We start from the raw sequence: 13,646 nt of genomic DNA, 5'->3' as shown, positions 1-13,646 counted from the left end.
TGTCAAACTCATGGAAAATCCATCCAAGAATTATGGGGGGTGTGAAATTCAGCATAGATTGAATCTGTCTAAGGGAGAGTGCTGACAATGATGTTGATGATCTTTCGCTAGAATCTAAGCGAAAGAGGGCGATTCCTTCGACTGTCTCCGGTATCAGAGGATTTGGTTCCTCAGTCCCACGGAGGTTTACAGCTCATCGCTCAAGGGGTTGCCTTCCATCAGCTCAAGGTTTGATGAACTGATTCTTGCTTGTGAATCAAGGCGGATCCTTGATTGTCATGAGAGCTCTGAAGATGTCGAATCATCACTACCTCACACTACATATCTTCGAGCTCGCGGTGCTGCTGAAGAAAACTCATCTCGATAACATTCTCGATAACCTCGCAGAAAATGAACGAATATCGCCAGGAAATCTCTCCAGCTGCAGCTCCGATTCTCCCGCCCCTGAATACGGGCCAGGCCCCTCGGTGAGCGAGCTCAATAACGCTGGTTGGGAATCGACAGAGAGCAGGACGCAGCCCGCGCAGGATACCAGGAGGAATCCGAGCCCATGTGATGAAGCCACGAGAAAATTTCGAGCCCGCCGCTCAACACGGCCCGAACTAATCGTAAGCTTCCAAACGATAGGCGGAAAATTAAAATTAGAAACTACGGGAGGACCCTGGTCCCTGAGTGAACGAAGGGGCGAAGCATGACCTGAACTTGGTCCCCGCATCAGAACATAGGAATCGTGCCCCCAAGGGTGGGTTCGGGGCCGGACTGTGGGTAGCATGTACCTTAGCGGGGTTGTAGGCTACTGCCAAGCATGTATAGGAGTTCAGTTTGAAAATGGCGGATGCTGCCACGTCCGATTCAAAACAAACGTTGAAAAAATGCGTTCATCCGGATGTAGTGATGGCGGACGACTCTATGGTGTTTTGAGGAGACTTTTTCTGATGCTGTCAGCGTCAGATGAATGAAATGGCGTAATTACTCCCATTCTCATGTGAATAGTGCTCATCGAGGCGTGCTGCGTTCCTGTGAGTATTGCGTAGTGAATACATAACACGGAAGATCGAGGCGCGCTTCTGTCTTCTGTTCTACCGACACCGTTCCCAGTCCCCATTGACACTTCCAACTGTGGAACTGTTTTCTCTGATGTCATAGCGCCAGGGCAAGGTATCGATTTGAATAAGCTGGGGGAGATCGCGTCGCTCAGCTTGCCGCTCGCTGTGCTCCGAGCAGAAGAGGAGCTGAGGAAACCGCCCTAGCGTGTGATCTATTTTCTTCTTATCCCGAAGCGCCTTCCAGACAGCGGGATATCCGTCTCTTATCACTGGCTGGGAACGTTCGCCTATAGTGTGCGGAGAAGCTCAAGTATGGTCCAACGCCGAGCTCCCGTCGCGAAAGCCCAGGTCGCGATCGAGCTCGTTCGCGTTTCGAATTCGCTCGAGCCTCCGATAGGCCACGCAATATGCCGCCTATTTCTCCCCCGAACCCTACTCGTCGTCTGTGCGAGCTAATACAACGTTCTTCAGGTTGCTTGCCGATTATAAGCTGGCAGATCTCCGTGCGGAGAGTCCGAAACCGTTCCGGATGGAACATTCTTGGCTGGGAGCCCGAATCTCACGAGCTGGGTCTGGAAAAGTGAAACTTTTCGGTGAGCGGGGGTCGACGATCGTCCCTGGACTACTTAGCTCTTTGTTTATGTCGTGTCGCGGTCATGTGCCGAGCAAACTATCAAATTCATGCAAAGACCGTGACGTTGATTCTCGTCGATCCGATCATATGCGAGAAAGTCGTGCAAGCTGTTTTCGTTACTCCGATCCAGTTCTGAGAAATAAAGTCGCCGACTGCTGGCGGTCCGAGCGAACGAAGATGACTTCCGCATCGGGGATGCCACTCATCCCGTCGCTTAGTTCGCCGCACACAGAAACACCGATGGCGCCAAATGCGGTCCGAACCCTTCGTTCATCTTCTGCGTTGCGGTCTTTAGCGGCTACGAGCTCGATTGGCGTGTGAGGATTATCCATAATGAATAGGCTACTGGAGGCGCTCGTGATTGAAAGCGAGTTGCAAGGATATCACGAAGAAAAATCTTTGAGGTGTGATGCGATGCTGGACCCTGAGAATTTCGGACGGTAGACGAAGCGAATGAAATACCGAAGGGAGGGGGAGTCGCGAGAAACGGAGTAGGTCTCACTAGAATCCTGTCGCTTATCTTCGCAAAAATCAACATCGGAATTCCGAGATCAGGAATTGAATTCTCCGAGAGAGATAGCTCGATTGTGGACTCGACACCAACTCGACACTTTCCTTGCAGCGATTCTGGAGAGGCTAATCCAGAGAGTCCTTAGTGTCTGCATAGACTCGACTAGGCCAACTTGTTCCGCATTAAGGCAATGCCCGGTCCGGGTTTCGAACCCGCGCTCGGACCCCTAATTTTCAGAGTGCTCATCGACTCTACGCCGGTCCTTCTGGGCTCATGGAGGTCAGTGGATGAATCACATCGCAGAATTTCAATCCCAGAAGCAAAAGGGGAAAGTCGGAGCTTTGTTCCATTCATCGTGCGTCTGGGTGATCTGACGATCCCATTCCGCTCCTACAGGTAGATCGACTGCCCGATGGGCGACCTCTGGCCCAACTTTCCTTGGCTGAGATCAAGGAACAGTGTGCGATACGGAACCTGTCAAAGAATGGATCCCGGAAGGACTTGACCGATCGTCTCAAATTGGTAAGCTCATCGATCTCCCGCCACCTTTCGGAGTCGCCGAAGTAATTTCTAAAATTATTATTTTTATCGTGATCGATTTGACCGGGCTCCGTGCTCGAGAAAAACGTGTTTGCCCTCTGTAGGTTCAGAAGCTCTCCCCGTCCCATCGATTTCTCACTAATAATTGACTTTCTGACTGTTTTTCAGCGGCTCGAACTCGAAAAGCTCAGAGAAGAGGCATCTCGTGCTCTAGCCAAAGAAGATGTTGTGCCTAATATTGGCTTGCAGGTTCGTCGAATCCGCGAGATTGATTCCTCCCATTGAGTTCTCGGCTTGCTTACCGATTGGGGCACCGATGCATGCAATATATTCAGTCCACTGATGGAATTTCAAAAGTTCGTTGAGCCTATCAGGAAGCTTCTCTCTCCTGCAGGATACCCCCGTCGGTCAATCGGACATCGTACGGCAATACCTGGAAGCTCAACAGAGGAGACTACTTCTCTTCGGAGTTCAACGGCCCCATTTTGGGAACACAGTTCCGATCCAAGAAACGACACCGAGCGATGAACGGGTGAGGAGACAGCGGCAGCTTTTCCAGTATTCTGAGCCTTACGCGAGCGATGCTCCCGTGAATTGAGGAGCATCGTATGAATTGTCGTTCGACAACTTACTTCACGGATATTCTGCTGTCAGCATGCGTGCTTAGGATTGATGCGAGTCTCCACCGTGAGAGGCTTTCCTGCATCCGCATCAGTACAAAAAACTACCCGATCGATTCGGTCGGGCCCTGGAGAGTTCTTTTGTTCGTAGCTGTCGATAAGGCATATTGTGAGACTCGGAGAGAGGCTCAGCCTGATTCTCGATGCACGTGGCCGGCATTGTAGACCACAACCGGCTCCTGGGTCCCCGTCCCGAGGCAGGCCGCGCTATTGTTCACGGCCCTTGTACGAGAACACAGTCGATTTCCATATGATTATCTAGGGGATCGTGCGTGCTGCATACCGCCGTAAGATGATGATGATGATAATTATAATAATTATTAATATATTATTATTATTATTATTATTACTCGGGAAGATTCATATGGACAGCCATCCGCCTTGTAGATCGTAAACTCCTCAGGATTGGTTGACTCCAGCGCCTGATTTCGAATATTTCCTTCCTGCAGAAACGTCCGGTGGCTCAAAAAACGAAAGGATCTCTGAAACAAGCCGATCTGCTCGCTAGCACACCGGGAGCGACTAGGAATGTTTTGTCGAACACTGAGGCCACGGTCCTTGACGACCTCGAGGAGACCTCAAGCGCGGTGAAGACGACCCGCGGCCGATCCGCGAATCACAAAGCTCGAGCCGATGAGACTCCCGCCCGGAAGAAGACGCGCTACAATGCCAACGATGCGAGCAACTCTGTCTCAAAGATTTACGAAGATGCAACCTCAGCCGCTCCCAAGCGGCGACGTACGGTTCGTGGAAGTCCAATACAGGCAGATGGGCTCCAAACGCCAACGGTGACCCTAGAGCTCAGTCCGACTGGCACTGATGGCAAGGAAGTGAAACGCGGCCGTGGTAGACCCCGGAAAATCAAGGAGACACCTCCTGCAAACACCGTCGCCGAGCCGCTCCCTGCTCCCGGCTCATTGTCTGACGATGTTGCGCCGCAAGAACACCCGACGGTCAAAGCCGAAAGCGAAAAGAAGCCGATCGCTGCGGATAAAGATGAGAATCGTAGCACCAGGGCCAAACGGCTCAGATCTCAGGACGAGACCCCTCAGACGTTGCAGGATAGAGCCCGAGCCCCACATCCGCCGAGCTCGGTGAGTATCCGTCGCTCGAGAATCGGAATCATTTCCTGCATCACAAAATCGAATTCTTGGCTGGAATGGGAACCTTGAGCAACATTTACTCTGGCACGACGGTCCTTCCCGGAAGCGATTGAGATGCATTGAATTCATAAAAATCTTCAGGCGGATCCCGCACCATCTGACGCGTCTCAGGACCCTATCGAAGCCGCTCTTCTGGCGATGCACGGTGTCGAAGACGCTACCAAGAGCCCGAAAAGACGAACCGTAAGTCCCGGATCCTTTTCATATTCCCTCATCAGGGTGGCTGGTTCGCTGCTCCATAACTTTTCAAGAGAGATACGATGAACTTGTCGTAACGAAACCTTCCGTGTCTCATCAGTTGCCTGCCGATGAGCTCGGAAATGAGATCTTGAAAAATCATGAGAGTGAAGAGAGATCCGAGCAGCAAGACGATACTCCCGATCAACATGTAGATGATTTGGCCCATAATGACAGTATCCAATCTGGGGAGATCGTTGAAAATTGCGATACGGTGAGACTCGCCGTCGTCCGCGAGGACTCGTACTACCTCACTTGGCGCTTCTCGACTCTGTGCTTGCGAGTACACCATTTCCGCGCTCCCGATCTTTCGCAAGGCTCTTCGGAATTCCGGAACGGTTGCCCCGTCCCGTAATTTCGCTTTCGACATCCAGAGGGGTGATGCGAGAAGGCAGGCTCTGCAGGCAGGCTTGCTCTGACTATAAGCTCCTGGGAGACCCAAGAGAGACCCATATCCGAAGCTTGTCGTCTTCAGACTTCTGGCAATATTTCCCGCTCCTCTCACCGGCTCGCTTGCCCTCCTGTCACGTCATCGATGCTGCCCGAACGCCACGAACCCTCCCATCTCACACTCGAACACCCACATTGAAGTTCTCTCTGAACTTGACAATTTTCCGTAGAGGACGAAATCTCAAAAGATTTTCATTCACAGCTGCCTCGTTCTGCCCCCGGTGTCGATGCAACGGCGAGCGATACGACGGCAACGAGTCGAGAACGGTCGAAAACGGTAAAACCAGCCCGCAACAAAGAGGTCTCGCTACCTACCGTGAAGGAGGTCCCGAAAACCGTTGAGCCGAGAGCCGAACGTGTTATAGAGAGAGAATCAAAAGAGGTCTTCGCGAAAAAGTCGACTCCAGTCAGTCAAGGAAGTCCTCGACAAGATGTTAAACGTACAAGCGGAACCGTTGAGCGCACTGTTCGCGAAACTCGGAAGCGATCGAAAGTCGAGAACATCGTTCAGAAACTGACTCAAGACAAGGTGGAGGCCGATATCGCCGCAAAGGGTAAGCGAAACCCGCTCTCGCAGTTCCTCCACAGAGAATGGGGGGATACCCCGTCATCTCAAATTCCTTTAAATTAGCGATATTTTTCTACAACTTGTTTTTCATTCATCGTCACCAGAAGCTAGCCTCTCGAAGCGTCCACGGAAGGAGAACGGTCAGGCAGACACTTCGAAGCTTTCGGATGCATCACCCCCGAGCAGCGGGATATCGCCGGGTAAGCCATGGTTCATTCCGGTCGGATACCTTTCGGCTCTTTCGAAGCCCATCTCTGTTCGAAGTCCTATGGTTCCCCAGAGCGACGCCTCGTTCGGGGGGACATGCAGGACGCTTCCTTTCCGGAGATGAAAGGGACGAAGAAAATGACGCGGGAGCTCAAGATCCGTATTCACTTTCAGATGACTGTGTTTTACGTCTGCTCGGCGAAGGTCCCAAAGTAGAGAAGACCGACAAAAGGCCGCTAGACACACCTAAAACGAGCAGAGAGAAGAAACCCGATCTGGGAAGCCCTCGTGAGAAACGAACGAAGGACGAGTTGCCAACTGTATCATCTCCACCGTGAGTTTCTCCGCGATATAAAGTCGGAAATCATGTCGAATGTGCCCTGGTTCTCACTATCATCGAATTTCCATTCTCTCCGTCTCCAGGTCGCGACGAACTCGACGAGGACCCTCTGGCGAGGGGATCGATGCGAAGCTCGGATCGGAGTCATCGACGACGAGCGGAGCTGTGGCTGCCGCAGCTCCTGTGGCCGCGATCGATGCGGAATCCGGTCGCAGAGACAGCGTAGAAGCAGCTGTTGCTGCGCTAATTGGTGAACCTCTGGAGCCCGAAACCGTCGGAGAGTCAGCTTCGAAGCGCGCTACGCGAAAAACTTCCAGAGAAACAAAACGCGCCGATGAGCAGCAGCAACAGCATCTGCAGCCGCCGCCGCAGCAGCTGCAGCAAAAACAACAACAGCAGCCAGATTCATTACCTGCGGCAGTTTCTCAGCCGTCGACCAGGAGCAGCCGAAGTTTACGGTCGCGGGAGACTTCGACGGAGGCAGAAACTGTCGATATTGATAGTCTTCCGAAATCTGCTGGAGAAGTTGCTCCCGTAGAACAGAAACCCCCAATCGCCGTAGCACCTGAACCGACGATCCACGAAAAACGTGCCGCTCCCTCGACCCAGAAGTCGAACATCGAGCCAAGTCCCGCCGGAGGGAATCTTCCTAGCAAGTTGGAGCAGGTGATCGCTAAATGCGAAACGAGGCGAACATCCGCCCGGAAAAACTCCCTGGAGGTCAAGGAATCAAAAATAAGCGAGATTCTCAGCGCTGAACAACCAATCAAAAAGAACGCGATCGCAACAGAGCCCGTCGTCGACGTCGTCGCAACTGCATCGTGTTCCGTCAGCGGAGAGGCACCGAGTATCAGCGTCAAAGATGAAATACCGGAAACTCTCCAGGTGGCAGATCTCTGTGAAGAGAAAGCTATCAAACAGATGGCACTCGCTGTCGAGTCCGGCACCGACCCCCTCCCGGAGCCGAAAACCCTCGTTGAGGTGAACGATGTGGGCGACAAAGAGACGATCGCGTCGCGGAAGGGGGAGCTACTCGGCCAACCCGGAGAAACGACGCACAACAAGGCTACCGTCGTTGTAGCGCCGGAGAAAACTTCCATAGATCCGAACACAGCTCCGGAGAAGCGGAAGCAGAAGGACGAAGCCGACGAAGACCCCGACTCGTTGAAGATCGATGAGAACCACGACGATGAATTCGACGCTGAAGAGAGTCAGAGGCCCCTCGTCAGCGAACTCGATGGAGAATGCAGTAGTTTGCAGAAAGCGACTGCGGGAAAGCCCGCGGAGGACGAAGTGGTACCTCCGCCAAAGAAGGAGAATGAGACCTCGAAACCCTCGGAATCGAACATCGAAAACCATCAAGGAGCGGAACCTGACGAGCAGCACAAAGAAAATCGCGCAGCGGAGGGGGAACTATCCGAGACTGCAGCGGTAAGCCCTTTTCTTTTTGTTTCCTCACGGGTCGTACGTCCTGGCTCCCGTGAGGATTTCCGATCGTTCTCTGCGGATTCGAACACTGCGAGAACAGCACACTCATTGGGCCTCCTCTCTCGATTTCCGCAGATGAACAAAGTTTCGGATCTACTGGATGGTAACAAGGATATCGCTAGTGACATCGAAGAGGAGGTTTCGAGCAAACCACAACCCGAGCAGGATGATCTTTGGGAAGCCGTTTTTTGTGGCGATCAAGAAGGCAATCCAGCATCAGACTGGCCGGAAGGCAACAAGTGAGTGGATCTCTGTCTCTTTACCGCTGTTTGATCGAAGAGTTCGAGCCGGTTCCCAGCCCCGAGCTCGGAGGGAATATGAGAGAAAGACACGCTCAAACTCTGTCGCTGAATTTCAGTAACGAGGACCCGAGTTCGTCTTATCGCCAAAGTGAACTGTTGGATGACAGTGAAACAAGCATCAACGACACGCCTGGAATCAAGCTCCCTCATAAGTTCCAAGTGAGTGAGAAGATCCACGATAATTAGCGGAATATGTGGAGTAAGATATTATTTGAGGAATCGGAAAAAATCGGGGGTGATTTTCGCGATGGCCTCGTCCTCATCTGATGACTCTTGTTCCTCAGCCCAATGTTGAGAGTGCGGTGGCTTCGATCCTCGATCTGAACGACATCATGCGGCCGTCATCGAGTTTGTCTTCGCAAGGTGGACACAACGAAAATGACTCCGCGGTTATCGACAACGTACCGGATGCCGATAGCGCCGTGGCTGGGCTTCTGTCGGAGACGCCTTTCGACGACGACGGAGGTCACTCCGAACTTTGCATCGACGATGAGGTCGTCTCCGACGCCGTCCCGCTCGAGTTCGACGAAACGGAAGGCCCCGCCGAGGTGTTCGACCAGGAACCCAATCCATCTGAAATGGGCGAAGTTTTGCACGAAGAGAGCAGCACTTGCAAGGAAACTCCTGAGCGACGTATTAGCGAGGAAGTTCGTTCTGTTACCGGAGACGTTGTTGAGAGCGTGGCCACCACGAGTCTCCTCGTCGACGCCACAGAGCAGCAACAGCGAAAGAAAGCGGTATCTCCATGCGACACAGAACGGACATCTTCGGATCCGCGCGAAGACTCTTCAGTAAAGCCGGGGAAAAATCCTCCCGCGGATGCAACGACAGTGACTAGAAGTCCGCCCCAAGCAGCGATCGAGACGCCCCCTGAGGCCAAGAGCAGCGTCAATTTATCCGAAGAGAGTAGCTCGGAGAGCGACCTGGAAGATTTGGGGTCTAGCCGCAAGGCCCGGGTGAAGCAGCAGAGAGACAAATCAGCTGGATCATCCCTGCTGAAATCCACTGATAAAAAGATCGGGGACCGGAAGGCCCCGTCCAAAGGACCGTCCTCTGTTTCTTCGTCATCGTCCTCGGGTTCGTCGTCCGGCTCATCATCGTCGGGCTCTTCTTCTTCTTCTTCCGAAGACGACGATGATGAGGAGAACGATGTTAGCGAGAGGAAGACAGTGAAAGCTCGCAAATCGAGACCGAAATCGCTCGAAGATGCCGCAGACGATTCCAGAGCGCGATCATCGGCGAAGAAGAAGCAATCCGAGCATCAGATAGACCAGACGGTGCGGGACGTCAAGCGGAATGAGGGAGATACGAAGAAGTCCGAGACGACGAGTGACGGAGAATCGAGAAAGCAGCAACACGGGGCGGATCTCCGGAAACGATCGCAAGAAGGCGCGCGGCGGGAACAGCGAGAGAAATCGCCCAAGAAGGTGAAGGAGCAGCGAGCTGATGAGGCTGGAAAACTGCGCGAGGAGCAAGAAGCAGGAGCTGAAAAATCACGCGCAGAAGTCGACGCGAAGGCTGAGAAACTGCGTCGGCAACAGAATGACGACGCGGAACGCGTAACCGAAGAGAAACTGCGAAAAGAACGAGAGGCGGAGAAACGACGTTTACAACGAGAGGAAGAACAGAAAGAGCGGGGAAAGCAAGATAAACTTCAGAAGGAAGCCGAAGAAGAGGCGCGGAAGGCTGAAGAAGAAATAGTGCGGAAGGCCGAAGAAGAAAAGCGCGGAAGGCCGAAGAGAAAAGACGCGGAAGGCCGAAGAAGAGAGAGCGCGGAAGGCCGAAGAAGAGAAAGCGCGAAAGGCCGAAGAAGAAAAAGCGCGGAAGGCCGAAGAAGAAAAAGCGCGGAGGGCCGAAGCCGAAAGAGCGCGGAAGGCCGAAGCCGAAAGAGCGCGGAAGGCCGAAGCCGAAAGAGCGCGGAAGGCCGAAGCCGAAAGAGCGCGGAAGGCCGAAGAAGAAAAAGCCCGGCAACTCCGAGAAGAGGAAGAAGAGAGAGTGAGACTACAACTGAAAGCAGAGGAGGAAGCAGAGCTCCTGCGAAAGCAGCGGGAAGCGGAAGCGGAAAGACTGAGGCAGGAGGAGGAGCTGTTGAGGAAGCAAGAAGAAGAGGAGGCAGCGGCGGAGGAGCTGAGGAGAGTAGAGGCGGAGAAACTGCGCCGGCTTGAGGAGGAGACATTGCGCAAGCTAGAAGAAGAGAAACTTCGCGAACTAGAGGAGGAAAAATTACGGCTAGCAGAGGAAGAAAAGTTGCGACTACGGCGAGAAGAGACAGAGAGGCTGCGTATAGAAGAGGAGGAGAAGTTGAGGATTCAGCGAGAAGAAGCCGCTGCAGTGAAACTCCGGGAGGAAGAAGAGAAAGAAAGATTGCGGCAGCAGGAAGAGGAGAAATTGAGGATCCAGAAACAGGGAGAAGAACGGGGGAATCGACAAGAAGATGAAGCTCGAGCTCTGCGCGAGGAGCGAGAAGATAGAGCGGAGATCCGCGAGGGCCAAGAATCTAGAAATGAAGAAGCAGGAGGCCCGCAGATGCCACAGGCGGGAGTCTCCGCCCAAGAAACGCAGCAATCGCGAGACCCGCCTCCAGAGCAGAAGTCCGTGACGACAGAAGCTACAATACAGCCCCCACAAGCACACAAGACCCTTCCCGACGCAATAGCCCAGGTAAACGTTCCCGTTTCCGAGGAATCAGCCGCTTCCAAAGCTTCGACGTCGTTCGACGATGCTGAGGGAGGATCTCTGGGCCGAGGGCCGAGCGACACGAGTAGAGAGCGAGCGGCGGCTGGTGGCTCCACGATAGGATTGAAGAGTCAACAAAGGAAAAATCCTCTAGTCAGTTACGGCTTCGACAGCGACGACGACGAGGACGACGACGAGGAAGGTGACGACGAGAATGACGACGATACCGAAAATCGCGGTCACGCAGCTTCGAACGCGTCCGAAGCTGTGGCCAAAGACGACACCTTGAGAATTAACGACGGAGGGTCAAACGAAACGGGAGACTCATCGTCCCGCGCCAAGTCCGCCGATGGAGCACGCCAAGACGCAGCAGAGAGTTCTGGGGACTTCGTTGGGGTCGATGTTTCGGCAGCGAAGTCTTCTGACGATTCTGGGGGCGTCCAGGTTTCGTCGTCGCACACAACGAGCATCTTCACTCACTCGGTCGCAAGCCCCGGTCTGGCTACCGGAAATCCGAAAAAATTCGAAGTCACCTCGAGTAGCGACAACCCGACCGGAGTAAGTCGCTCCGCAGTGCCTGATGATCAAGCCGAGGCTCCAGGCCCCTCCGGGGACGAGACCGAGGTCGGGGCTCGCGAGAACGAGCTCTGCGACCAAGGACTCGTGGCGCAAAGCGCCTGTTCGCAGGCGACGAGTCAAGCGGAAACCGCGTCGAGCTCCGACGAAAGCGGTCGTCCGCTCGAAGTGGCTCCGGTCCGTCTCGGTTCGTTGTCGGCGGAGGGGGCGTCATCCTCCGCCGAGATGACATCGTCCTCCGACAGGGCGAAGCAACACTCTCAGGATGGCGCAACGTCGAGCTCGGATGGCCTTCATTCCGAGTCTTCGATGAGCGTCCGTCCACCGGATCAGGAAACCGACTCGAAAGCGTCATGCGTCGCATCGTCTTCGCCGTCCCAAGCGATCGAGCACCCATCGGAACAGCAGGACCAGCAGGCCGAGGACGCGTGTTCGAGCTCCGACAAGCTACCGGAGAACGACGATGATCCGCCCGTCGATACATCGTCGGGTGAGGAGCTTCGAACCGAGGTCCAGTCGTCGTCCGAAGTCAAACCGCTCGCGGAGAAGCCCACCGACGCTTCGTCCAGCTCCGACGAGAAACATTCGGCCGAATCGTATGCGGACTCGTCCTCGCCTCAGCATACGATGACGACGTCGAACATCGACGTTGGGAGCAGAAGCGTAGATGCGGAGGGAGCTCCATCGAGTTCTGACCAGCAGGGCACGGCGGACAGCAGAATCGAAGCGGAACCCGATGGCGTGGATCCAGTTCGAACGTCAGTGGAGGGTTCCGACGAGGCGAGTTCCCCCGACGAGGGCGGTGGCGGCGAGAACGACGACGACAATTCCGTCGACGCGAGCGACGATCCGACTCGGCCCAAATGCTGCTCGAGTAGTAGCGTTCCGACCGAACGAGGCTCAGCCTCTGCTGAAGAATTCGAGAGCGGAAGACCGCGTTGCGAAAGCACGAGCGAAACGAGCCGGATCGCCCGGATCGCCGTCGACGACGACGACGACTTCGAGGACAATTCTCAGCCGGAACTTCCGGGAGCCTGCACCAGTAGTCACAGCCAGCAACATTCGAGTCAGCATGCTGCATCCGAGCAAGCCGACCATCCATCGAATGCCGCTGACGAAGACAAAGACATATCGAGCAGCAACAACAATCACAATAACAGCCACGACAACAGCAACAACAACAACAACGACGACGACAGGAGCAACAGCAACAAGGACAGCAAGAACAACGACGGTAGCAACAACAATCTGATCGGCGAGAGCACCAGCAGCCGCACGAACAATCAGGCGACCTCGGAAGCTTCCTCTGCCGAAGTCGATGCCGCTACGGCGGAGAGCTCCTTGTCGAAGGCCGCCGAGGACAAGACTTCCATTTCGAGCTCCGACGCTCAACCATCCCAAAGACCGGCGGACTTTAGTTTAGACGAGTCCTCTGGCATGGCACAAAGTTCTGACGAGTCGCGAGCTCAGATGATGGCGTCGCCGTTGCAAGTCCCCGACGGCAACGAGGTATCGGCCAGCTCGTCGTCGTCGTCCTCGTTGACATCGACCGTGACTGGCGAGAACCAAGTCAACACCTCCGGTGGGAAGGACTCTCCAGCCCCGACGCCGAGTAGCAGCAGCTGCAAACCCGACCTGAAGTCTTCTCTGACGTCTTCGATGGAAGACGCGTCTTCCGAGGCGATACCAATGGGCGTCGATAGCTTGAAAGACGAGGATGCCTGTCGGGACGAAACCGCCGTAGCCGAAGAGAACGCCGACAGCAGTCGTGAAGACGAGAACCCGAGCTCGAGTTCCCCGTCCGAGATGAGCGGCAACAAGGGGAGCAAGGAGCCCAAGTAGAATTATTCCTGTAGACAGAGGATTTTTCATTTTTGGTTTGTTCGACGATCCGCGGCGCTTTTCCGATTCACGCCTTGGTGGGGAGACATCACGGAACTCCCTCTCGAGCCGGACAGACGTAGGGAGGGGGGTCGTTCGCTTTCGCATCGCGTTTCGACCTCTCCAGTCCCGTCGCGGATGGGTATTCATTATCATCACTATGGCTCCACCGTCGATTCACTATAATTTTTAATCCGGATTATCACATATTATTTCAATATGCTTCATTACACAGTATGCCGGTTACTACTTCAAGAGTACATAAGGATGTGTATAATAATCGTCATGATCGGGAAGGGCTTATCGTTCCCTCTCGGGAGACGGCCAAGTGCAACTGCATGCGCTGA

The 13,646-nt window shown here is 54.3% G+C and overlaps 1 protein-coding gene across 1 annotated transcript; it reads left to right on the top strand.

Moving 5' to 3' along the window:
• The first annotated feature begins 2,381 nt into the window (after positions 1–2,381).
• Positions 2,382–13,260, top strand: LOC108864541 (titin homolog). The gene is made up of 16 exons (XM_029112126.1): positions 2,382–2,450; positions 2,588–2,713; positions 2,900–2,980; positions 3,126–3,263; positions 3,861–4,505; positions 4,656–4,757; positions 4,873–5,025; positions 5,464–5,815; positions 6,211–6,370; positions 6,460–6,626; positions 6,915–7,807; positions 7,940–8,103; positions 8,223–8,325; positions 8,451–9,889; positions 9,921–12,589; positions 12,734–13,260. The coding sequence occupies exons 1-16, from the start codon at positions 2,382–2,384 to the stop codon at positions 13,258–13,260; spliced, it is 7,788 nt and encodes a 2,595-aa protein (XP_028967959.1).
• The last annotated feature ends 386 nt before the right edge of the window (positions 13,261–13,646 follow it).

Source organism: Galendromus occidentalis, unplaced genomic scaffold (genome assembly GCF_000255335.2).
Source record: "Galendromus occidentalis unplaced genomic scaffold, Mocc_1.1 scf7180000077484, whole genome shotgun sequence".
In the NCBI taxonomy this organism is placed as follows: domain Eukaryota; kingdom Metazoa; phylum Arthropoda; class Arachnida; order Mesostigmata; family Phytoseiidae; genus Galendromus; species Galendromus occidentalis.
The sequence above is the reverse complement of the archived record's forward strand: the minus strand, read 5'-3'. Positions and strand labels throughout refer to the sequence as shown.